At 54.3% G+C, this 23,991-nt stretch overlaps 8 protein-coding genes across 8 annotated transcripts; 5 read left to right on the top strand and 3 right to left on the bottom strand.

Moving 5' to 3' along the window:
* Window positions 1-65: 65 nt before the first annotated feature.
* On the top strand, window positions 66-3,511 carry LTS14_005503 (uncharacterized protein; the record flags this gene model as incomplete). The annotated part of the gene is made up of 3 exons (XM_064838201.1): window positions 66-387; window positions 439-510; window positions 564-3,511. 3 exons carry the CDS (start codon window positions 66-68, stop codon window positions 3,509-3,511), a joined length of 3,342 nt encoding a protein of 1,113 aa, XP_064694286.1.
* Window positions 3,512-4,347: 836 nt separating this feature from the next.
* Window positions 4,348-5,182, top strand: RPS13 (ribosomal 40S subunit protein S13; the record flags this gene model as incomplete). The annotated part of the gene is made up of 4 exons (XM_064838200.1): window positions 4,348-4,549; window positions 4,645-4,677; window positions 4,848-4,894; window positions 5,009-5,182. 4 exons carry the CDS (start codon window positions 4,348-4,350, stop codon window positions 5,180-5,182), a joined length of 456 nt encoding a protein of 151 aa, XP_064694285.1.
* Window positions 5,183-5,644: 462 nt separating this feature from the next.
* LTS14_005501 (uncharacterized protein) lies at window positions 5,645-7,517 on the bottom strand (the record flags this gene model as incomplete). Its single annotated transcript, XM_064838199.1, has 2 exons — window positions 5,645-6,909; window positions 6,962-7,517. 2 exons carry the CDS (start codon window positions 7,515-7,517, stop codon window positions 5,645-5,647), a joined length of 1,821 nt encoding a protein of 606 aa, XP_064694284.1.
* Window positions 7,518-7,966: 449 nt separating this feature from the next.
* CFT1 (mRNA cleavage and polyadenylation factor subunit) lies at window positions 7,967-12,569 on the top strand (the record flags this gene model as incomplete). Its single annotated transcript, XM_064838198.1, has 2 exons — window positions 7,967-10,985; window positions 11,338-12,569. The coding sequence occupies 2 exons, from the start codon at window positions 7,967-7,969 to the stop codon at window positions 12,567-12,569; spliced, it is 4,251 nt and encodes a 1,416-aa protein (XP_064694283.1).
* Window positions 12,570-12,808: 239 nt separating this feature from the next.
* Window positions 12,809-14,737, bottom strand: LTS14_005499 (uncharacterized protein; the record flags this gene model as incomplete). The annotated part of the gene is made up of 3 exons (XM_064838197.1): window positions 12,809-14,034; window positions 14,088-14,163; window positions 14,222-14,737. 3 exons carry the CDS (start codon window positions 14,735-14,737, stop codon window positions 12,809-12,811), a joined length of 1,818 nt encoding a protein of 605 aa, XP_064694282.1.
* Window positions 14,738-16,650: 1,913 nt separating this feature from the next.
* Window positions 16,651-17,410, top strand: LTS14_005498 (uncharacterized protein; the record flags this gene model as incomplete). Its single annotated transcript, XM_064838196.1, has 4 exons — window positions 16,651-16,670; window positions 16,723-16,991; window positions 17,050-17,184; window positions 17,244-17,410. The coding sequence occupies 4 exons, from the start codon at window positions 16,651-16,653 to the stop codon at window positions 17,408-17,410; spliced, it is 591 nt and encodes a 196-aa protein (XP_064694281.1).
* A 617-nt stretch (window positions 17,411-18,027) lies between these two features.
* Window positions 18,028-19,236, top strand: LTS14_005497 (uncharacterized protein; the record flags this gene model as incomplete). Its single annotated transcript, XM_064838195.1, has 1 exon — window positions 18,028-19,236. The coding sequence occupies one exon, from the start codon at window positions 18,028-18,030 to the stop codon at window positions 19,234-19,236; it is 1,209 nt and encodes a 402-aa protein (XP_064694280.1).
* An 840-nt stretch (window positions 19,237-20,076) lies between these two features.
* On the bottom strand, window positions 20,077-23,779 carry LTS14_005496 (uncharacterized protein; the record flags this gene model as incomplete). Its single annotated transcript, XM_064838194.1, has 2 exons — window positions 20,077-20,326; window positions 20,388-23,779. The coding sequence occupies 2 exons, from the start codon at window positions 23,777-23,779 to the stop codon at window positions 20,077-20,079; spliced, it is 3,642 nt and encodes a 1,213-aa protein (XP_064694279.1).
* Between the last annotated feature and the right edge of the window lie 212 nt (window positions 23,780-23,991).

Below are 23,991 nucleotides of genomic sequence, written 5' to 3'. Positions count from 1 at the left end.
CGCAATGTTTGACCTTCACCACCTACACTTCTCCAACCTTTTAATCGCATATCGCAACCGCCACCATGTTAGGAAGCCGAGATCATGCTAAGCGAAGGCGTAAAGCCACAGTTACCAGTAACCGGTCTACCGGATCCTACTCCGACGAGCCCACTTCACCGGATAGCCTACCAGCGCTCCGGCAGTCGACAAGCAATTCGACCAATCCGACACCGAGTGCGCCGGGCACTCCTTTCCAGTCTCCAGCCGGATCTTTCAGTCCAAACTTCTCTTACGAGGACGCGGTCGACTTATTGCCCACCGTCAGCGAGCTCAACAGTCCACCACGCGAGCAAGGCACACCTCGATCCAGGGCTGGTAGTCGTCGTGGAAGCTCGTTCTCAGAAAGTAGGCCCCCTCCTTCTCCCTCTTTCGGAGAATCTGACTGACATCGAGCAGAGCTCCGTAATAGACTCCTCGATCCGTCTGTTGGTGGCGAGCTTCATGGGTCTAAGCCCAAGGTCAAACATCGTAAGTTTGCCCTTCCATTTTGCTTGCCTCTCAATACTGATCCGTCGCCGCAGCCGACGTCCTAGAGAAGGAGAGCACATCAAAGCTCCTCAAATTCTGGAATCTAGTGCACGGCAACGACGAGTCCAGCAATTCACTTCCGAGTATCTCTGAGGATACAGGGCGACCTGCTCCATCCCCACAACCGGTAAGCCGTGGTGAGCGTTTCCTCTCGCATTTCGGGTTGAGGAAGTCTTCCGGCAGGATGGATGGATCACGGCTTGCACCCGCGGCGTATGGGGCGCCAAAACGATCGGCACAGATGCAGGATGCACGAGACATGTATCAAACGGTGGTGAGAAATGCTGAGCGAGCGGGAGTGGATGTGCCTCCTTACGATTTCCTCGAGCTCATTGGTAAAGGAGCTTTCGGACGAGTGTATAAGTGCAAGAAGCGCGGTACTGGTGTACTAGTGGCGATCAAGATCATCATGATCGACGATTCTGACTTCCAGGAACACGTCGCGGAGAAAGACCTTGGTATTAGTGCCTTTCGGAAAGAAGTCGATATCCTTCAGCAACTGAAGGACAAGAAGGCGAAGAACATCAACATGATTCACGACGCTTTCGATATTCACTCCCAGTTGTGGATTGTTAGCGATTACTGTACAGGCGGCAGCATACGGACCTTGATGAGGGCGAATCCGCGGCAAGGTTTCGAGGAGCACTATATCATACCAATCGCGCGGGAGCTCGCAGTGGCGATGAAAGCAGTGCATGAAATCGGTGTCATCCATCGCGACATCAAATGCGCGAATGTCTATGTTAACGAGGAAGGCGAGATTCAATTGGGCGACTTCGGTATTGTAGGCATGGTGGAGGAAGACACATCCTCAAAGCGAAGGACTATTATCGGCACACCACATTATCTACCTATGGAGATGCACACGACTGCTATGCAGACAGCCGAAGCTTACGGCATGGAGATCGACATATGGGCATTCGGCGTCACTCTATATGAGATGGCGGCAGGACACCCGCCTTACTCAAATGTTCAACCAAACCGCTTGGCGGAGGCACTCTCGACAGCTCCACGACTAGAAGGTGGCAATTATTCTGATGGCCTTCGGGACTTTGTCGCTTTCTGCTTGAACAGCGACCCGAAAGCACGACCCTCCGCCGACGAGGTGCTGATGCATCCATATATCGCCGGCACTGAGCACAAGTACCCGACCAAGAATCTGGTCAAGCTCATCGAACGATATGCGGTGTGGGAGTTTGGTGGTGGACAGCGACAGTCACTTTTCTTCGCCGGTGGCGCGGCAGCCCCTGTCGTGCCTACCGACGAGCCAGAGGAAGATGAGCATGACGATGCGCTGGACTGGAACTTCAGCACATCCGACACCTTCAACGAGGAGTTTGGACGGCGCTACAGCCAGATGTTTGCAACTCAAGAATTTGCCAATGAAGATTTTGATGTGCCGGCGGGAGCTGGGTTGCCACCACTCGTGACCAAGGATCTATCTCGCTTCGAAGAGATGGAAAGAGAATTCAAGGAGCTGAGCGCAAATCGTGGCGAGCGCTCCCTGGATCGTCTCTTCAACCCGGAGCAGAAGCCATACGAATTGCACACGCCTGTCGACGACGATAATGAGCCTCTGTCTGATCTGCCTCTTCGTAACTTTCCCGGTACAGCCCCCACACGGGAGAGTATGATCGATCTTGACAGTGCTGCAACGATGGACCTGAACGTTCCAGCATTCAACTTCGATTTCGGCGATGTACCTACGCTCAGGGCTCGCAACTCACGGTCTACGGGACGGCATGAGAATGACGATGAATCATTCGACTACGGTGCGAACGAAAGAGATGATCGTCGCGCGACTCGGGACTGGAAGTTTCCAGCGGCAGCTTCAGCGGCAGAGGAGAAGAAACGTGCGACCATGGACTGGAGCTTTTCGACAGCTCAGCCGACTGAGCCAGATGAGCCAGATGTGTCGATGCACCTGCCACCTACCGGAGCAGATGGACTTGCTGCAGGCTTTCGACCAACGCTCAGACATATGGCTACAGAACCCTTGGGGAAGTTCGGAGATCACATGCACCCTACACAGCCTCTGCAGCCTTTGATGGAAGGGTCATCCTCGCCAGTCAGAGATTCTATGGCTTCGATGATTGATTTGGACATGGGCTTAGCAGATCCAGGCGAGATCGTCCGACCATCTACGGCCAGCTCAACTACAGGATCAGTCATGACGGATATCACCTCTGGCAATCCTTTCGACCTCGAAGAAGACCCCGAGCAGAACGAGATTGACCGCAATCGCTTCTCCTTCCACAAGCAGTGGCAGAGCGAAGGCGGAAATCTGCGTCGAAGAAGTCACAAGCATATGCAGATGCACTCTCGTGGTAGCAGTCTGACGAGCACAGACTCCGAACTCGATCGAAGGATGTCACAGACTTCCCAGCCACGCGTAGACGATGTCTTCGATTTCGACTATAGCCGGAGTCTGAATGATGCCGTGCGCAATGGCATGGGCGGGATACAGATACCGGAGAGTGAAACGAGCATGAATCACTGGCCGGATTTTGGTCAGAACTCGGGTCTGGACGAGAGTCCGCAGTATATTGCTCACCATATCCCACACATGGGCGAGCAAGACTATCCTCTGCAGCAAGGTCTTCGCACCACGAATGGTTTTGCCTCGCATACATCGGTAGCCAGTCGGGACCGCCAGCGCTCGGGTCGTGGCGCGCAGAAGGAACTCGAATTTCCTGAGCCCGTGGCGCCACACCCGGATGCGTTATTGGAGGACGCAGATCCGAATGTTATGGTGAGCGAGATGGATCGGTTGCTGGACGATTTTAGTGCGAGTCTGAGTGCTACACGCAGGGCTTTGAGGGCGCATACGGGTGTGCGAGATGATGAGATGGAGAATGATGATTTGGGCGAGGAGAACGAGACGGATAGTGGGGTGGAGAGTAGTAGTGCCGCGCCGACTGGGGATGAGGGAGGGTTTTGAGGAGAGGTGGAAGGTGGACGCAGACCGGAGCTGTTTCTTGGTATGAGTGTCTACTTGTGTGGCGCTTTGAGGGAGGATGGGTGAGATGTACAAGATGTTGGAAGGGTGGCAAAGTGCGCTTTTGACGGAGAGGTTTTGCTCGAACTGATACCCTGTGCTATGCTATGTACTTCTATCTCATACGAGCCAAATGCATGGAAAGCCATCGTCTCCAATGTCTCATGGTCGTCATGGTCCTGCATCAGACTACAGCGTCGCAACAAGAACGGGCATAGCCTCCACTTTGAGGCTATATGGCCGGGTTGCAAGTGGGAGGTACCTATGAAGACTTTGTCAGTCTTGGCCAAAGGGATGTGATTTTATGTTTGAGGCGATTTGAGGGTCGAGGAGATCAGAAGTCCATTTAGATCATCGAGCTGCGAGGCAGCTCTGACATAAGAGGTACCAGAAATAATAGTAATGTTGTGTAGGTTGTCATCAGGTGATTGGGTGAGGGGGGTGGAGGGTGGTAATGCACTTACAGGTTGAGGACACCGAGTGCGTGGCGGAGTTGTACATTAGTAATGGGATGATGCTTATGGTATACATGAACAATATTAATATCACTTCTGATGCAGATGCGTGAAGACGAAGGCACGACTCTGTTTCGAGATTTTGCTCCTCCGACTAGCGCCGGCAACACCCGTCCATCTCCCGCTCGCAATTCTTGGCACGCGCACCCGCAACAAATTCGTGGCCGGCATCGTCAATCGCACACGACTAAGCACGACTCCTACGGCCACCGAACCCCTCGACAATCACCACCACTACCACCACCACCACAACAAAGCGCAATCATGGGTCGTCTTCACAGCAAAGGAAAGGGTATCGCGTCCTCGGCCATCCCATACTCGCGCACTCCCCCGGCCTGGTTGAAGACCACACCCGAGCAGATTGTGGATCAGATTTGCAAGTTGGCGAGGAAAGGCGCGACGCCGTCGCAGATTGGTGTTGTGTTGAGGGATAGTCATGGTGTGGCACAGGTCAAGGTCGTTACTGGTGCGTATACACCATACATACTTCGAAAGATGGGAATTGATGGGATATGAAGTGTGGATGAGGCATATCACGCTAACATGTGTTGTGTCTTACAGGTAACAAGATCCTCCGAATCTTGAAGGGCAGTGGTATGGTATACCCCGTTTGAGAAGGATGAGAGAGCACATATCCATACGTGGTGTGGCAAGACAGAAAGAATACATGATTCCGCATGACTTGTGCTCTGCGAGAAGACAATACACAATATTATGCCTCTGCTTCGGTCACAATTGACTGACGGAGTGATTTTTCATCACAGGCCTCGCCCCCGAGATCCCAGAGGACCTGTACATGTTGATCAAGAAGGTGAGTTTGAGCAAAAAGTGCTCTAACACAACGGCATCGCAACCCCCTTCCACTCTACCCACGCCCACATGCTTGGTGCTGGACGGACACTGCTAACACTCGTGATTCTCCCAGGCCGTCGCCGTCCGCAAGCATCTCGAGCGCAACCGCAAGGACAAGGACAGCAAATTCCGCCTCATTCTCATCGAGTCCCGCATCCACCGCCTGTCCCGCTACTACAAGACCGTCGGCGCCCTGCCACCCACCTGGAGGTACGAGAGCGCTACTGCTTCTACTATGGTCGCTTAGATGTAGTCTCCTGGAAAGGATGTGAAGGAAGGAGGAGATGCGCATGGCGTTGGGAGGATCAGGTCGACCGAGCTATGAGACGCACGATCAAGCAGCGGAATATGGTCGTACGCATGTCACCACCGGACTTGCTACCAGAATTTAGCTGAGCTCGATTTTAACAAAACAAAATTCATCAGCACCACTCAATTCAGACATGGTCATCACATTATACGCGCTGAGACTATTCATAAGAGCGACACGGATTCACTGGATGCAGAAACAAGTTCAATCAAATCCCCCTTCTCGTGTACCTACATTACGGTCTGTGATGCATCTTCTGAACATGAAAGGGTATTCCGACGAAGCCAGAAACGACAAACTACAGAATGCAACTTTCCCAGTCTCCTTGCCAATACATGCAAACTCGTTTCTGCCATCCATCTGCCATCCATACCATCTTCTCCTCCCATCTCAACCTCATCACCGACCCACCGGTCCTTCCTCCCCATGATCAGCCGTCCCTCGATCAGCCGCACTCTCCCCATCCAAAGCCCCATAATCCGCCCTCTTCACCCCCTTAGCCTGGCCCGTAATATCCTGCCACGTCGCCCCAAACCGTCTTCCGGTCGAAGCGAGAAGCCCCTCCTCTTCCTGCTCCCTTAGATCATCATCGACTTCCTCCTCATCCAGCTGGGGGACGCGGAATAACATGACTAAGAAGACCACGATGAAGATCCCGAGAAAGGCGAATTGGGCCCAGAAATCTACGACGCCGAGGTAGGGGAAATTGACCGTGATGCGGTTCAGGAAGGTGGAGACGACGGAGGGGGTGCAGACCATGCGCGCGACTGGGTTGTCTGCGGCTTCGGTGCAAGGTTTCACAGCACTGTGATGTTCCGTGCAATTGGGCTGCTGATCGGGATGGTGTGAGGGGCGATCACAGAAGGTCTGGGGGCCGAAGGTTGCGTATTGTGGGGCTAGAATCATGGTCATGGCGTAGTTTAATGCGAGGACGATGAGGGTTAGGAGCACGGTGGCGGTGAGCATTGCGTTTGGTGTGGTCTTTCCGGGTTTGATGCGGAAGAGTGTGATCCACAAGAAGCGGATGCCGATGCTGGCTACGCCTACCACGGAGGCGGAGAAGAAGAGGAGGGTGAGGAGCAGCCAGAGGATGTAGTCGATTGGGAAGATGCGGGCTGTGAGGGTGAGGATCCAGTTCACGGGCTGGAAGATCTGGGTATGCGCCAAGAGGTAGCCGCATGAGGTGCCGCAGACGCTGTTCTTGATCTTGTCGATGCTGGTTATGAGCATGCTGGCGAAGATTGCGAGGGCGATTACTACGAGGAGTAGACCGGCGAGGAGGGCGATGGGGCGGAAGATGGCGCCGAGCTTGAGGTAGGCTTTGATGAAGAAGTTGCGGCCTTCGCCTTCGCGCTCCGAGGCGAGGCGGGAGCGGCGTTGGAGGGTGCGTTCTTCGCGGACGAGGGACTCGAGCTCGCGGCGGTCACGGGCTTCGAGACCACCTTCGCGGCCTTCGTTGCGGCCTTCGAGTTGGCGCTGGCGTTCCCGGTTTTGTTCTAGTTGGCTGTGGGTGGTGGCTGCTAGTTGTGGGGCGGAGATGCGAGGGGCGGTCTTGATGAGGGCTAGTGGTAGGAGAGCCAATCCTGGAGCTGTGTAGAGACAGTACAAGATTGTGCCAATGGTCATGAGGACACCGATGGAGAAGGTCAGAGCACGCTCGCCATCTGATAGTAGCGTTAGCTTGGTCATGGCTAGTGGAAGATGAGAGGAACTCACGATTCTCCGTCAAGAGATCCTTGAAGTAGTCCAAGTCAGGATGCTCCTTCCTCGCCTTCTTCACAACAGGCACGAAGAACCCCACGAAGAACAACAACAACGCGATCACAATAAACGCAATGGTATACTTGAAGGCACCCCACAGCCGACTCCCCACCGTCTGCGTCCCCTCCTCCGCAGCAACCTCATCATACTCCTCACACCAAAAGTACGTGAACGGCACCACCAGTAAACACAACACGGCATCCAGACTGTACAAAGCATAATACACGCATTTCAGCTGAAACACGATATTATCCACGGCATTGGGATTGGCCCAGTCCTTTTTGGCGCCGAGTCTGCGATTGGTGGTAGAGCTGGTCAGGGCGATGTCGACGGGGATGAGGAGGAGGGTGGCGAGGAGGGCGAAGGTGGTGAGGAAGACGATGGTGGTGACGGCGATGGAGCGGGTGGATGGGGCTTGGTAGATGAAGACGAAGATGCCAGCGATGAGGGCCAGGATGCCGAGGCAGACGGCGTAGGCGACCCAGATGAGGGAGGTCTCGATGAGGGCCATGTTCTCGTACTGATAGTGTCGTAAGGGCGAGTATGGCTGTCTCCAATGTCTCCTGTAGTCGTTCTGGGGTGGGGACTAGCTAGGCGTTGGTGACAATGCCCCAGTCTGGTCGTGGTATTAGTCTGGCCTAAACCTGTCGGCGTGACTCTCTTCTTCTTCGTTCCTGCCTTTTCAAAACCAGCATGAGGAAGAGGTGGATATGAATATATGATGCTCTCCTCTTCGATACGCGGCACAGGCGGCAGGAGTCCAGAGCTCTTTCCTGCTTTCCACATTGTGGCTGCGAGCTCTCCCCAGAACATGCGTCACCAGGCAGCTTGGCGAGCTCGCCGCTCTACATGACTCGAAAGCATATACCAAATGCAGCTTAGCTCAGTATAGAACAACTGGAAGCTCGCCAGCACGCGTCGAAATGAATATTGATGGAGTTGATCAAGATGAGCTAGACGATGCAGTGCTACACCGAGCTTCTCCCCCCCACCGCCGTCACTCACGCCGTGTCCCTACCCTTTCTTTCGGCTAACTCCAACAACCTGATCGTCGCCAAGACATCCCTCCTCCAGGTCTTTGAGGTCAGAGATGCACACAATACCAGCAATGGCAATGCAACACAATCCAAGCTCTCCCTCATCGGCGAGTACCCTCTCTCTGGCACGGTGACATCTCTACGCTCCATCGCTCTCTCCACTACAGCAAGCGGTGGACATGCACTCCTTGTCGGCCTCAAAGATGCCAAAATCAGCTTGGTAGAATGGGATCCTGAGAATCACCGCATCAGCACCATCAGCATACATTACTACGAAGGAGACAATGTCTCGCTACCGCCTTTCGGCCCGAGTCTGAAGGATTGCGAAAGCAGTCTGACTGTCGACCCGAGCTCAAGGTGTGCGGCGTTGAGGTTTGGGCAGAGGCATCTCGCTATCCTGCCTTTTCGACAACATGGCGATGACTTGGCTGAGGAGGAGAGGGAGGATGGCTTCGACGCTGATATGGGAGATGCTGCTGCTGACGGACTGAAGAGGACAACAACCAATGGCATAGAAATCAATGGCGATGCTAAACTCACCCCTTACAAGGCGTCTTTCGTAACGCCTCTGACAACTTTGGATCCGTCCTTGACACATCCAGTCGACCTGGCGTTCTTGCACGAGTACCGCGAACCCACCTTCGGCATCCTCTCAGCTTCTCAACAGCCCTCTCAGGCATTGCTGGACCAGAGGAAAGATTGTCTAAGCTATCAAGTCTTCACCCTCGATCTCGAACAGCGCGCTTCTACCAACCTCATATCTGTTCCAAAACTGCCTTCAGATCTGTGGAAAGTGGTCCCGCTCGCACTACCCGTAGGCGGAGCACTGCTTGTTGGCACTAACGAGTTCGTGCATATCGATCAGAATGGCAAGGCAAATGCTGTGGCTGTCAATGAGTTTGCGAAGAGGGCTAGCGGCTTCGCTATGACTGATCAATCGGACTTGCAGCTGAAATTAGAAGACTGCGAGCTTGAGACTCTGGACACGAAGAATGGCGACCTGCTGATCGTGCTCCATGATGGCTCGCTGGCTGTTTTGAACTTCAGGCTCACCGGCCGAAATATCGGCGGCTTATTGGTCACACGCGTGAGCAGCGCAAGAGGTGGGTCAGTCAATGCTAGTGCGCCTTCGTGTCTTGTATCGCTTGACGGGCAAAAGCTTTTTATCGGCAGCGAAGACGGGAATTCGTCATTGCTCAGCTGGGACAAGGACGCACCTTCAACTAGTCGAAAGCGTTCGCACGCCCAGATGCTGGACCAACAAACCTCAGCTCCTGCTCCCGAGGACGCGGATGAAGCGGAAGAAGTTGACGAGGATGATCTGTACGCGCCTACTGCCGAAGCTGTCAAGAGGACCGTCGCGGTCTCCTCGCAGACGGCGGCAGATTCGGCGGCGGCTTACCGCTTTGAGCTGCACGATGAGCTACAATCGCTCGGACCAATCAACGACACATGTCTAGGACGCTCGCCGGATGCTGCACCTGATAAGCTCGAGCTCGTCGCTGCAGTAGGAAGAGGCAAAGCCAGCCGGCTAGCTTTCATGCATCGCGATATCCTCCCGACCAAAGTTCGCAGCAGAGACGAACTACTGGGTGCTCGGAACATCTGGAGCGTCCGCGCTCACAGCAAGGATTCTGCCACGGAGGCAGATGAGCATGACACGCACCTTTTCGTCTCCGATCCCACATCTACACGAGTCTACACGTATGCGCCGGACGGTGATCTGAAGGAGTTAACGGACACCGATTTTGACTCGGAAGGGCCGACTCTTGCTGTCGCCGCATTGGCACATGGCACCATGTTCCTGCAATGCCGAGCTACAGAAATCCGAACGTACGATCGAGAGCTTGGTCTTAGTCAGATCATTCCCTTGATTGACGATGAAGACGATGGTGGCGAGGCGCAAGACTTGTTGACGCCTGTGGCCGTGGACGTCTGCGATCCTTACGTACTTGTTCTGCGAGAAGGTGGAGGGGTAGTCGTGCTGAAGGCTGAGGAGAAGCAGGGAGAAGTGGAGATGCTTGATATCCCTGCTCAGGTGGAGGAAAAGACGTGGATTGGTGGATGTCTTTACTCGGGACCGCTGACTGCGGACACGCCGACAATGTGGTTACTGGATGGCGAGACCATGGCTTTGCATGTGTTCGCGTTGCCCTCTTTCGAGCGGGTAATGGTGGCAGCCGGCTTACCTTTCCTGCCGCCTGTTTTGACCCCGGATGCGCCCTTGAGACGAGGTGCGAAGGCGACTTTGACGGAGATCCTGGTAGCTGATCTGGGGAATGAAGGGGTTAGCCGACCTTTTCTTGTCTTAAGAACGGCTATGGATGAACTTGTGTTCTACGAACCATTCTATTACGACTCCGAGGCCGCGGCAGTCGTTGAGGAGGGAAAACAAGCAGGCTTCGGGAACCTCAGGTTCCGAAAGGTGCCTAATACCTACGTTCCCACATACGACGACGAAGCGGAGGCGGACGAGGATGGGGACGTTGCGACGCGTCCGCAGTCATTACGCGCCATGTGTGTTGGTGGACGACATGTCGTATATGTGCCCGGTGGCAGATCGCCAAGCTTTATCATTAAGGATCCCGGCAGTTTGCCGAAAGTACTGGGCTTACGATTACCACCAGAAGTCAAGGCTCTGCAAACTCTAGCTCCACTGAGCGCACCGGGCTGCGAACAAGGTTTCGCACTTGTAGAGCGCGGCGGGAATGGTGTGCAAGAGTGCTTGTTTCCTGCTCGTGCGACTTTCGAGACGGGCTGGAGTGTTGAGAAGATGGCTGTTACAGATGGCGCGTCCCAGGAGCCGAGGGAAGTGAGAAGGGTTGGCTATCATGAGGGTAGAGGTCTGTATGTCGTCGCGTCCTGTCGAGATGTCGATTGGATTGAAGGCGGTGGGCAAGAGGAAGAGGTGGAGGATGGGGAGGTCGGTAGGGTGGTTGACGGTAAGTTGTCCCCCTTCTTCTGTCTTGGCTCGATTGAGCCCAGCACTACCCACATTCTCGTCTTTTCCCCTTTCGTTACCCCTTTCGAACCCTCTAGGCGTACTTCCCAGCACGATTGAAAGCATCACAGCATATGCGTCCGCTTGTATAACAGCCCCTACGGCACTGGTGGAGCGACGTCTAGTAGTTGCATGCAAGAGCAAATTTTCCTGTGGCAAAAACAAAGCGGCCTGCTAATTGAGTGTGGAGCTGTGTCATAAACGCTGGGGAGACAAACACTTTCTTACTTCTCTACTTGGTGCTCTCGAACTGCGCGCGATCCATGTGATCGATGCTGACATACAGGTTCCAGACATCTCTCTACGACCACAACTACCACACTATACCCTCCACCTGCTCTCCTCTCGCAACCACGCCACAATACAGACCCTCGGCCTCCCCTACCTGGACACCCTCACCGCCCTCAAGATCCTGCCCATCGAAATTTCCGAACGCACACACGAACAGCGCTCGCTCATCGTAGCCACTACCGCCTCAATCCGAGGCCAAGACACCCCCGCCCTCGGCGCAGTAACAGTCTTCGACCTCATCGACGTCGTGCCCGATCCCGATATCGAAGAAAGTGGCGTCCAGATGCACCTGCTGTCCCGTGAAGAGACCAAGGGCGCCGTCACAGCACTAGAAGGTCTGGGTGGGGGATTCATAGGCACAGCGCAAGGCATGAAACTTATGGTTAGAGGCCTCAAGGAGGATGGTTCATGCTTGCCTGTAGCTTTTCTGGATGCGCAGCAGAGTTTTGTTACGACGTTGAAGTGTCTGGGTAGTTCGGGACTTTGGCTTGCGGGGGATGCTAAGAAGGGTGTTTGGATTGGTGGGTGGACGCAGGAGCCGTATAGACTTTCTATCCTTGGCCGAGGCGGGTCTGGTGTTGAGGTCCTAGATGCGGACTTCTTGCCTATGGGCGGCGCGCTAGGCGTGATCGTCGCTGATGGGGATGGTGCTCTGCATTGTCTGCAGTATGATCCCGAAGATCCCGCCACCGGTCATGGACAACGGCTTCTGGATCGTGCGGCTTTTGATACGGGACATGTGGTCACGCTGGCAGGCATGATGCTACTACCATCGACACTGTCGCCTTTCGCCGAGCAAGCCGAGGATCTTGCTGCTGCGCGACCATTGACGAACGGCAATGCCGATGGTACGAACGGCGAGGCTAAGCCGCCATCTCAGCCTCAACACCATCGACTCAATCATGTCTTACTCCCGACACTTTCTGGCTCCATCGGCCTCCTGACACCGATCACGGATGAAGCCACCTACCGCCGTCTCTCTGCCTTGCAGACCCAACTCACCAACCTACTCGAACACGCCGCAGGTCTTAATCCTCGCGCCTACCGGGCTGTAGATACCCTTGCCACACCAGCGGTTGGTAGTCGTGGGGTCTTGGATGGGAGTCTAGTGCAGAGAATCAGTGAACTAGGAGCTACAAGGAGGGCAGAAGTGCTCGGACGTGCGGGTACGGATTCGTGGGCGCTGAGGAGCGATCTTGAAGTCATTTCTGGTGGTGGATTGGGATATTTGTGATGATAGTAGTTCATGGCGATTCTCTCGTTGTATTAGTAGTCCGTGTTGTACGATACCCATAGGATCAATGAAAGCTAGCGCAGGAAGATCATTGTTGTGCACTGTATCGATCCACAAACACGACCGCTGAAGAAAGGAGAACCGGCCTGTGCTAGTTTCTTGGAGCAAAAGCCGGGTAATGTTGTGCTCCAGCCAAATCAATAACATTGTTCTTGGTGAGCATGTAGCATTCGCAGGTATCAGTATAACCTGTTTGGCCGCCAGAAGCCTGCAAAACCCTCGTCTCGTGCATTGCCTACATAGTCATGAGCGTCGTATCCTCCTGATACTGGTCCAAAGTCCTCTTGCGGCCCCACATATAGCTGCGACATTAGAGGCGAACGTATTGTTGGTGTAGCGCCTACCTCGTAGAGGTCTCCAGACTCGCGCATCTGCTCTCCGTACCCATCGTGCATAGGGTTCGGCTGCTGGAATATGGGATTAAAGGCAAGTGCTTCTGCTTGTTGTGCATTGGCATATATATGCACTGGTGAGACCAGATCTTGCTTTCGCCCGGGCTCCTCCAGCATCTCCTCGTACATTTGGACTGGTCGTGGTTTGCTTGCTGTAGTCGACGACACCGCTGTCGGCCTCAGAGGTCGTATACGTAGTGCAGGTGTCAAGATTCGATCGCTCGTGATGGCAGATTCCCGTCGCTTCCGTTGTTGCTGTGCCGAGAAAGTCGACTCTTTAGCAGCTGGACGATGCACAGCCTCGAATGCTTTGCGTAATAGCTTGCCGGTCGGCGTTGATGACGCCGACTGTTGGTTCTCCTCGGGCGTCTCGACTGAAATATTACGATGAACACGCAAGATGTCGGAGGTGTGGAACATGGATGAGTCATGTGGCAGAGATTCTTCGTCTGCCGAAAGCGAAACATGGATGGGCGGTTCTGACGGCATTGTATGGGGCGCAGATGGTAAGATTGTCTTGGTGGTCGCTCTCCGGGGCACACGTTTTTCACGGGTGCAAGCTTCGATGGGTTCTGTAGATCGCCGGGTGGGCTTCGGTTCGGACACTCGTTTCTTTGCACGTGGCGGTATGGACTTCGGTTTTGGAGTTTGAGAATCAGACCAGGTGCAGTTGCTGTTCGTCGTGGGCTCCTGCGTAGTGGCATGCTGACCTTTGCTACCGAATCCTAGGAAAGGTTTCTCCGGGAGGTCTACAGGAGGAGGTCTAGCGGCACTTCGCTGGTGTAGGCGGTGGCCCTTCTCCTTACATGGCGGGTCTCTGCTGTTCCTTTGCCTAGGATGGTCATGCTGAGCGGCATCACGACCGACTGTGAAGTAGGCAGATATCTCCTCCTCTCGTCTCTGCTGCCTGTCCTTCTTGGTGGCTGCTTCGTTGTCTGGTCTCGCAGGAGTTTTGTCCTGGTGATCCTTCGGCTTCTGCAGAAAGCGCATTTCGTTGAACACTAGATCAGGTACTATGGCCTTGTTAGCACGGTAGTTGAATACAGGCCGAATTGTACCAACGTACGTCCTGCGCCACCCGGAGGCACTTGCGCAGACGCGCGACCATGTCGAAAAATACCGGCTGTCAAATCGGGTTTCAACTATCCATATCATGTTAGCATGTATTGGTTGTCTTCTCGGCATTGCTGTACGACATACAGTAAGACGACTATTCTTTGGTCCGTTCTTCAGCTGGAATGATTGTACAACTCCAGTAGGGCGCCCGCTATCTACACTGCGATGTGACGCCCGTCGCTTCGATGCAGGCTTCTCGCGAGGGCTGTGCTGGCGCTCGTGCCGCTTCTTAGGCTCATAGCGATCGGCTTTGGTCTTGTGGCGTGGCCGTCTTTCGTAGCTTTTGTGCTGTTCTGCTCGTGGTGAAGAGCCTTCGCTTAGAGATCTGTCTTGCAGTCTATTCCTCCTGGCAGTCGGCGCAGTGTCGCGGACATGCTCGGTTGGACGCGCATATCGCATCTCCTTGGCATGTTCGTGACGTGCGTATTCAAGCAGAGAGCTGTCGCTCGACGCGCGCTTGCGCTTACGTCGACATAGCTTGGTTGCAGAGTCTTGGTCGATGGCTCCAGCATATGTCTGCATATGATCTGGGACAGTGTGCCGCTGCTCGTCCGGTGGTTCCCGGTCTGCTGTGTCATCGAGCCAGCGGTGTATATCCATGGTATCTGCAGGGTGTCGCTTCCGTCTGCCTGAATACTGCCCGAGTCACAATTTCGAGTAGCACAGGTCCCTGGAGTCCTATGGCTGTTCGTGTTTTATCTAGCCATGCGCATGCAAGATAATTTCGTCTAGGATTGACCGTGAGTGGCAAGTGCCACCGCCAAAGGCGGAAGAAGAAAACGAGATGGAAGGAGCGAACTGCTGTGTCATGCGAGTCGCTCTTGCCTACCTTCTCGAAAGGCATCCTCATCTGAAGACATTATCGCATACAAAGGCACTCATATTACCTGCAAGATAGGTGAAATTATGTGCATTCTTACTGCCCGGTGGCCGGGTTGTCTTCCTCCTATGTGTCACAGCGCCATGCACTCATGTCTTTCTGCTTATCACGACCCAATGTTGACTTCGGTGTGGCATGCAGACTGGTCTGTCGTGAAGTGTCGACTTCAATGACGATGTTGTACACAGGCGTCTGGCCTCCCCGAGTCGACGTCGCCACGTCTATTATTAGCGTTATTCCAGTCTTGCCTCTCTAGTCGACGAAGGCGGCATATACGCCTTGCCACGAGCGGGGAGCAGGCATCATGCAGAGGAGTACTTCTGCTAGTCCTGCTCTGGTAGACTTTCACGATCGGAGCAAGCTTTTCTGTACAGACGACCTCACTTGATGATCCGGTGCTGTGGAAGTGGATTGGAGCGGTGTGCCGTGGATAAGCAGAGATGTGATATAGCCTTTCGCTTCTGAGATGCAATTCTGTAGATGGAGAGCCCTATGTACGCCAAATGTAGCCAACTGCATGGTGCAGCCGAAGATGGCGCGGGACCCGACGAGAGTCTGTCCGAGCCTCCACGATAAGATTTGTTGATGTGACCTCTCCGGTATCGCAGGGCAATCCGCTCTACAGCATTTCGACACACCACATTACAACCGCATGTCCTCATCAGACCACCGGTACGCCGCAGAGCCATTTACTGCCCCTCCCAATCTGCACGATGAGGGTGTCATGATGAGGAAGGCGCGGACGCCACGACCAAGGTATCGTGGTAGGCAAGCACTCAGCTGCATCCGCGCATGCAGTTAAAGCAACGCTCCACCCTCTAGCTGCCGGCCTGACGCCCAATGGCAGCGCCCAAACGAGCCTACAAGCCCACGATACCTGTACCTTCGCGCATGCATTCGATGGCACAGGATCAAGCTAACGATGAGCTTGCAAATAAAGTGAGGAGTGAGGGATTATTATTCGTTGCGAGCGCGAACTGGAGCTAGCTATGGTGTCCACTCACACACCCAGCTCGACGTCGAAAATCAAGAAGCGGCCCAACTCTATCGACTTCCAACCATGCAGCCCGTATGCCGGCCTGCCCTTTCCACTGCCTTGCGCGGAGTGCCCTAGCATCGCCTGCTGCTTTTGTGGTACCGCCGCACGCCATGCATGTATCCAGACGGTACAGTAGTGCAGTAGGTAGTACATGAGGGGTCTCTGACCAGTCTGCTTTTGCCCCTCCTCTCTTCCTGCGAACTCTCACATCCTTCATAGCCACGAGCCTTCGCACGCCATTTCTCGCCGCAAAGTTTCGGCCCTGGTGTGAGCTTTCTGTGCGGCTTGCGCTTTTTTGTGTTGATCTGTCCGAACGGCTCGTTTGTGTTGTGCTCTTCACTTTCGGCTTGCTGTCGCCTTCACTTGAACAAGGATCACCGCGGTTCTCACTTCGCCTAGTGCCACGTGCTATCCTGGTCGCCTGACTTATTTGTGAGCTGTCGCAATCGAAGCCGAACGTCACCGATACATATACACTTCACGACTTCCTAGCAACTTCTTCAGCAACACCGACCACCTGAACAACAGGTCTCAGTCTAAGCAGGAATATCTACGAGGAAAGCAGTCGGTCCTTACCTGGAACGTGTTGACAGCATGTCCAAACTTTTTATTGGGTACGTCAACCATGAGCAGACTTCACGACGACCTTCGCTAACAATCCAATAGTGGCCTAGCATGGCACACCGACGATCAGACCTTACGCACCAAGTTCGAGGAGTTCGGTCAGGTTGACGAGGCCATTGTGGTCAAGGACAGAGATACTGGTCGCAGCCGTGGCTTCGGTTTCGTCCGCTTCAGTGATGACGCTGGCGCTCATGCCGCGATCGCCGGAATGAACAACGTTGAGTTCGATGGCCGCACTATCCGTGTGGACAAGGCTTCTGAACGTGCTGGCGGCGGTGGTGGCGGCGGCGGAGGGTTCGGTGGTGGACGTGGTACGTTCTTGCCTCTCCTTAACATGTGACGTCACTCACATTCTGACCTCATTCCCAGGCGGCGGCTACAGTGGTGGTGGTGGAAGCTATGGAGGCGATCGTGGCGGCTACGGCGGTGGTGGACGTGGCGGCGGATATGGAGGCGGTCAGAGTCAAGGCGGCTATGGTGGTGGTCAAGGTGGCTACGGCGGCGGTAAGCAGCGAAATTACGATGAGGCCCAGTCTTGAGACATGCACTAACACAAGCTCTAGGCGGAGGCGGCAACAACTGGCGTCAAGGCGGTGGAGGTGGCGGCGGCTACCCGCAGGGCGGCGGCGGCGGCGGCTACGGCGGTGGCGGAGGAGGGTACCAGCAACAGTCAAATGGCGGCGGATATGGCGGTCAGCCCCAGGGTGGCCAGCAGCAGGGTGGCTGGTAGTTGCGAGTAAGCAGCACCACATCTCAGCAGCATGGCGTTCGGGCTGGAAAATGCAGCATTGGCTGAAGGAGGAATGGGAGAATGCAGTGTGCCTCACAGCACGGAGCTCGATCAAGTTCGAGTCTCCCTCTTGGTCTCGTTTGTTTGTGATGAGTCTGGGAGCACAGCGCCAGGCCCGGCTCGAAGTTGATACCCATTGATAGTAGCTTCTTAGTGCTCTCAACTCGGCATAGATGTGGTTTGTCCTCAGTCTACACTCCCAGCTTATGGTCTATCTACATTTTACCGTCGTTTGTTGTCGTTGATTGGGACTGTTGTGACCACAACTTGAGCTGCGACGTCCGTCTGCAGCCCTATAGATGTCATGATCAGCGGTCTAGTGGAACAAACAATTGCGTGTCCTAGATCCGCGCGTGGATCAAGAACCCGCGCCCCACTCGCCACGTGCAAGACCCCAGCTTTTGGCAAAGTGAAGCCGAATTGGAAATTTCATGGGCAACTTGCATGTGACATCTCGACATATCTACAATCTAGTAAGCATAATGACTTGCTTATAAGGAGTGTAGTTGCGTGCAGGGTAGGACAGTCCTGCCACTTCGTCATAGCCCGTCGCGGTCATGGCCACGGCACCAGCGCCCGCCGCGCTGAAGTTCACAGGCTCAAAATATCTCGTCCAGCGCCTTGTCCTTGCCACTCTCACAGGTCGAACGATCAAGATATCCCAAATCAGGTCCTCGTCGCATACTTCGCCAGGTCTAGCGCCCCACGAAGTCTCCTTCCTCCGACTACTGGAAGCGATCACGAATGGCTCCCAGATCGAGTTCTCGTACACTGGCACTACAGTCGTCTATAAACCTGGCCTCATCACTGGAAGTGCAGCTGGATATGGGGCGCAAGGTGGTGTGATACGGCATGAACTGTCTGCAGAGTGTAGACGGGGTGTGAGCTATTTCCTGGTACCATTATGCTTGCTTGCGCCTTTCAGCAAGGCGCAGGTTAACGTCATATTCACTGGTCCTGGCGTGATCACCTCCAGCACTGAGCTTGGCGATATCAGCGCGGATACTGTGCGCACAGCTATACTGCCGTCGTTCAGAAGCTTTGGAATTGAGAATAACCTCGAGCTCAGGATCTTGCGACGCTCGAACAGTGGAAGAGATGGTCGAGGTGGAGGCGGAGAGGTACAACTCGTGTTCGGACATCAAGTGCGATTGCCCAAGACCATCCACCTCATGAATGCAGGACGAGTGAAGAGGATAAGAGGTGTGGCATACTCTACAGGCGTAGCAGGGGCAAACAATGCACGTCTGATTGAGGCAGCGAGAGGAGTGTTGAATGAGTTCTCGCCAGACATCTACGTCTTCTCCGACGTCTCATCCGCACCTTTTGTGCCGGCACCGAGCAAAGACAACCCAGCCGCGAAGAAGAAAATAGGCTTGGGGTTCGGGCTTAGCTTGGTCGCTGAGACGAACACGAATATGCTGTACTCAGCAGATATCACCAGTCCGCCAGCTGGTGGCGAAGCTCCAGAAGAGCTCGGCAAGAAGTGTGCATACCAGCTCTTGGAGGCTGTAGAGCAAGGAGGGTGTGTGGGTGCGGTCGCAGCGCCTACTATGCTTACGCTTATGGCGCTGGGGAGTGAGGATGTTGGCCGTATTGCGATGAGCAAGGATGTGCTTGGCTCGGAGCAAGTCGTACAACTGGCCAGGGATCTGCGCGCTTTTGGGTTCAGTGGATGGGGTTTGAGGGATGGTGATGAGGAGGACGAGGTGGTGGTCAGTGTTGTTGGCCGAGGTGTCGGCAATGTTGGGAGGAAGATCACATGAGCTTGCATCTGAGTCCGTGCAAGGTCAATGATGAATCGCAGAGAAAGTCAGCCTGAGAGCGAGCAAAGCTCATAGAGAGCTATGCGCTGATTCTCGTCACACTGGAGAGCCCAGAAGTTAGCCATAGACTGGCCTTGAGTCCTACATGAGACCGCGACTTGGGGTGCGGCGAACCTCTCCAGTGGCTGCATCGCCACACATATCTTTATCAACACGGCGGTCGCTTGACGAAGGACCTAAACGTGCCCGACAATGCTGCCACATGACCAGCACAGGCCTTTGAGACGTCTAGCTATGCGGCGAGCTCATTAGCAGCCAAGCTCTCCGTTAACCTTTGGGCGCAAATGATCATGGCTGTAGGCAGACAGAATCGAGGATACCATTAGCAGACGTAAGTAAATGAGGGAAGAAGACATGTGGTCTTTAATTGGATTTAGAGTATACATTAGAGGCTGCTATTAGATTGTACATAAGACTCCATCTATACACGACAAGCACGTCGCAGCCACGACCCTCGTCCTCCACATGCCCTGCTTCCAAATTTCCTGATGCATCCCTCGCCAATGATTGACACGAAGAGCATGCAAAATACACTTCCCTTGGGTATCTTCTCGACACAGTAAAGAAAAAGTTTCTTCCCAATTGACCAATTGCTGTCCTCCAATTCGCTCCTGTTCATCGGAAGGACCTTCATGTTACCAGTACCATTGCCAGCCGCAGCGCCTATCTTACTTTTCTCCTCCATCCATATCTCAAAAGTCTATAATATATGCAAGGAAATTCGTGGGCAATCGTCAACGACATACCAATTCTCAGAGTGAACGACTCGCATCCAACCCCTCACAGCTTCGGCGGAGCGCTCTTCTCGCCCAGACCTCCAAGTAACGATTCCGGAGGTATACGAGCCAGATTGCTCGCCTTGTCCATCGGCATCGGCACATAGCCTTCTCGTCGTCGCCTGTGTCTTTCCATGAGGATACCGGCGATGACGATCAGCATCAGTAGTCCGAGCGATATTGCTAGGCCGATGAGAACGACGAGGCCGAGGGCCAGGTATTTCTTGGTGTTTGACATTAGGTTTTGTGGGTTGCTGTTGAAAGAGGGAAGGTTAGCGAGGGGAGCAAAGTCAAGAGGACACATTTAGTACGTACCTAACGAAGAGTTGGCCGAGAGTACCTTGACTGCCATCTTGTCGCCCTGTGAGGATGAAAGGAGTGAAAGTGGTGCCATTGAAGAGCGCGGCGCTGGAGTTGCCGTAATTGGGAACGACGATATTGCCCGTCATCATTAGCGCCTGGTTGCTGGCCACCAGATTTGTGTTCCCGTGATCAGAAGTCAATGCCATGACCTGTAGACCACGAATTGTGGTACCTGCAGCCAGGCTGACACCAGTCCAGACATTGTTGCTGAGTTTGGCGAGATAGTTCGACCCATTGGATGCAGTGCCCGCTGCCCAGAACTCGTTATATTTACTATTTGCAGGGGCGAGGACCTCGATGGTACCTGGTGTGGTGGCGCTACTGTATTGTGAGAAAGTCTGCTTCTTGCTATCGTACGTGACCAAAGCGGCAGCAGCGCCATTGATGGTAAGGTTGCCGGCAATGACGAGAGTAGTGGTGCTTGACCAGACCATGCTGGCAACTACTCCACCAAGACCGGTGCCGGGCGAGTTCCATTGTGATGTGCTAGCATCGTAATAGCAAAGCGTGGCACACGGTAATGAGCCAGCTGCGTCAAAGTTGCCGCCGACATAGACGGTGGCTGCGTTAGGCTGGGTGGCAATGGCGTTGACAATGACTGTGTCACCGGTGAGGGCAGCAGGTTGAGTGCTAGCATACTCGGCAGTCGATAGATTGTAAGCGATCAGACCCTTGATACCACGACCATCAATGGTGCCAGCGACTTCGCCGCCAGCAAAAAGGGTCGTATCGTAGGTATCGAAGGTTGCGAAGACCGAGTCACTATCGAGGCCGGTGACTCCAGTGTACTCCTGCCCAGCAGTGTTGTTAATGAAGAGCAAATTCTCGACTGTGGAGCCGTTGCTGGCCTTCGCTCGGAAGTGGCCGCCAACGATCGTGATGTTCAGGCCACTCTTGGCGTAGTAGAGGCCATTGTACACCCCGTTATAACTCTCCTCGGCATGTATAGCACGCCTGCGCGACGCAGAAGACGAGCCATTGGTCGCACTACTCGGCAGCAGCGTGAGGCCAAGGGTCTCAAGCGACGAGCGACCAGAGCCCACAAGCTCAACCGCACCACTGTAGAGCCCTGACGCCGATATCTGTCCAGCGTACAGTGGCGAGGAGCCAGTCACGTTTGTCATGGTCGTCAGCTGCCCACTGATGGCCACGGTCGAGGTGGGGATGTTGTGAAGCCAATTATTTTGACTAGGCACCCAGACGGCGAAGCCTTGGGTAGAGAAAGAGGCGTTCCGGTCGACCTGGTTGACGGACGTGAAGCTACCACTGACTGTCAAACACTCGACCAGATTGCCCCTAGTGATGTTGATGGCTAGTGGTACCAAGGAGGTTACCGGACCATTTACGCCACCTCCCAAGGCAATCCATGAGTTGCTTGATGTGTCATATGAAGCAACATTGCTGAGTCCCGTCACCGAGTTATCGGCTGTATTCGTGAAGTTGCCACCCATGTAAAGCATCGTGCCGTTGCGGTACAGAGCTTGCACAGCAGCATTGAGACCACCATGAGCAAGTGCAGTGGCGTTGTTGCCAACACTCATGACATTAGAGATGCCGTTGCCGCTGAAGTTGCCGGCGACATACAGCACGCTACCAATAGTCTGTACAGCCTTGACCATAGCGCCAGACGATAGACTCGCGCCAGCTGCGTTGATCTTGGAGGTCGAGAAGTCTGTGCTGACGACAGCTTGATTGGGATTGTACTCGAACAGTCCGTTCAGGCCGCCGGTCGTGGTGATGAGCTCAAAGCGCACGCGCTGGGCAACGACAGTCAAGGGCACGCTCTGGCCAGCTTGTGGGACGAGTGTGACACTGGGCTTGAAGTTGTCGGTGTCCACGTCGACATACCCGTAATAGACCTGGTCGTACTTGTCATAGTTGTTGGACTGGTAGAGCGTAGTGGTCACCGGTGGGGTGTTCGATGTCATGGTACCAGTGACGTTGACCAGACCTCGAGTCGAACAGGAACTGTCCTGCAAGCAGCCGGGTGTGTAGACCGTGATCGAGTAGTTGCCAGACTGCTGGATGTTGGGCGTGAAGACGACAGCAGTGCTCGGGCTGACCTGATCCGGGCTCTGCAAGGAGGCCGACAAGTAGTCGGAGCTCGAATTGCCGTTGTTGTTCACTCGTTGCCACAAGTTGGACGGCGTGGCAGTAGAAGCCGAGCCGGCGCTGACATCGTCGCACTTTGGTTCATTATAGTCGTTTACAGCGAATGAGTAGATGTCATCCTGGAATAGTTCGATTCCGCTCAATCCTCCACCTGATCCATACCATTGCACAATATTTATGCGAAAGGCATTCATGCCGACGGGTGGTACGAAGTGGAAGTCTTGCGCGCTGGCATTGTTTGCGAGTGGGCAGGAAGACGAGCATGACTGATTCTCTCCGTTGGCGTCCAAATAGTTGAGGTTCAAGATACCTCCACTGTTGAGGTCCTCGTAGTAGAAAGTCTTCGTACCACGACCTCCAGATTGCGCGTTGTACAGCCGTAGCTTCGTCGGGTTGAAGCCATACGAGAAGTTGCCTTGCCAGTACCCAGCAGTATTGTCCTGAAGTAGCCAGTCCGTGCCGCTGTTGGTATTGCAGATGATACTATGCGGATCGCTGTTGGTTGCAGAGCCCTGCGCAGTAATATTCCCAGAACCAATATTGATGACCTGACCATCAGGGTTTTGTGGTGTAGTTGTATTCCCCAAGCCATCGAAATCACCACCGAACACGATATTACCCGCCGCATTCTTCGTAATTGAAGTCACTGGTCCATTAAACCCAGCAAACGGTAGATTGGTCCACCCAGTCGTCCATGCCATTGCATTCGTGCTGTTCCCTGCCATGAAAGATCCACCCACGTACACGGTCCCGGAGCTCGCATCGCAATACACCGTCGATACCTTCCCACTAAGACCAGGCAATGCAGTGACCTGCGTAGTATTCGGGTTCCATAACGCTATACTCTGTGCCTCTACGCCTCCTAGACTCGTGAAGTTGCCTCCTATGACCACACCCGCTAACGATCCGTCTTTTTGCACGAAGGGACACATGGTCATGATACTGGCGTCCGCCGTGGCCAACGACTGAAAGGAGCCATCGGGATATTGTGTGAGCAGCGATTGACTGCCATTGGTGTTGAAAGACGCCTCACTCTGGCCTTCGTAGTTGTATAGCGAGATGCTGTCGAAGTCTCCCGCGAGCGCCACGCGTCCCAACGATGAAAGATCGAGGTTCGGTGATGGAACCTGTGTTATCGCATGTGCGCCTCGCGCATTGAGGAGTGGCGATGTGAGGATGAAGGCAGCCAGCTCTGGGCCGACGGCCAGCAGCTGCTGAAGGAGACTGCGCATCCGCAAGTCCGATGCAGAAGCTGACTTTCTGGAGTGACCACCCTGAACCACTGCTTCCCACCCAATCTCCAATTCCTGTCGCAGTTGTTCCAGACAAAGCTCGTGTGCCAGAGTTGGTTGCGTGGGCGTGCCTCTTACCTTGCCTTAGCTAGTAGCTGTCACACAAATGACGTCTTGCTGGTCAGGTACAGTTGTGCCGTGTGCCTTCGATG

The sequence above is a fragment of the Recurvomyces mirabilis genome (assembly GCF_035927965.1).
Source record: "Recurvomyces mirabilis strain CCFEE 5264 chromosome Unknown scaffold_13, whole genome shotgun sequence".
NCBI classification, from domain to species: Eukaryota; Fungi; Ascomycota; class Dothideomycetes; order Mycosphaerellales; family Teratosphaeriaceae; genus Recurvomyces; species Recurvomyces mirabilis.
Note: the sequence above shows the minus strand (reverse complement) of the source record. Positions and strands in the feature narration are given on the sequence as shown.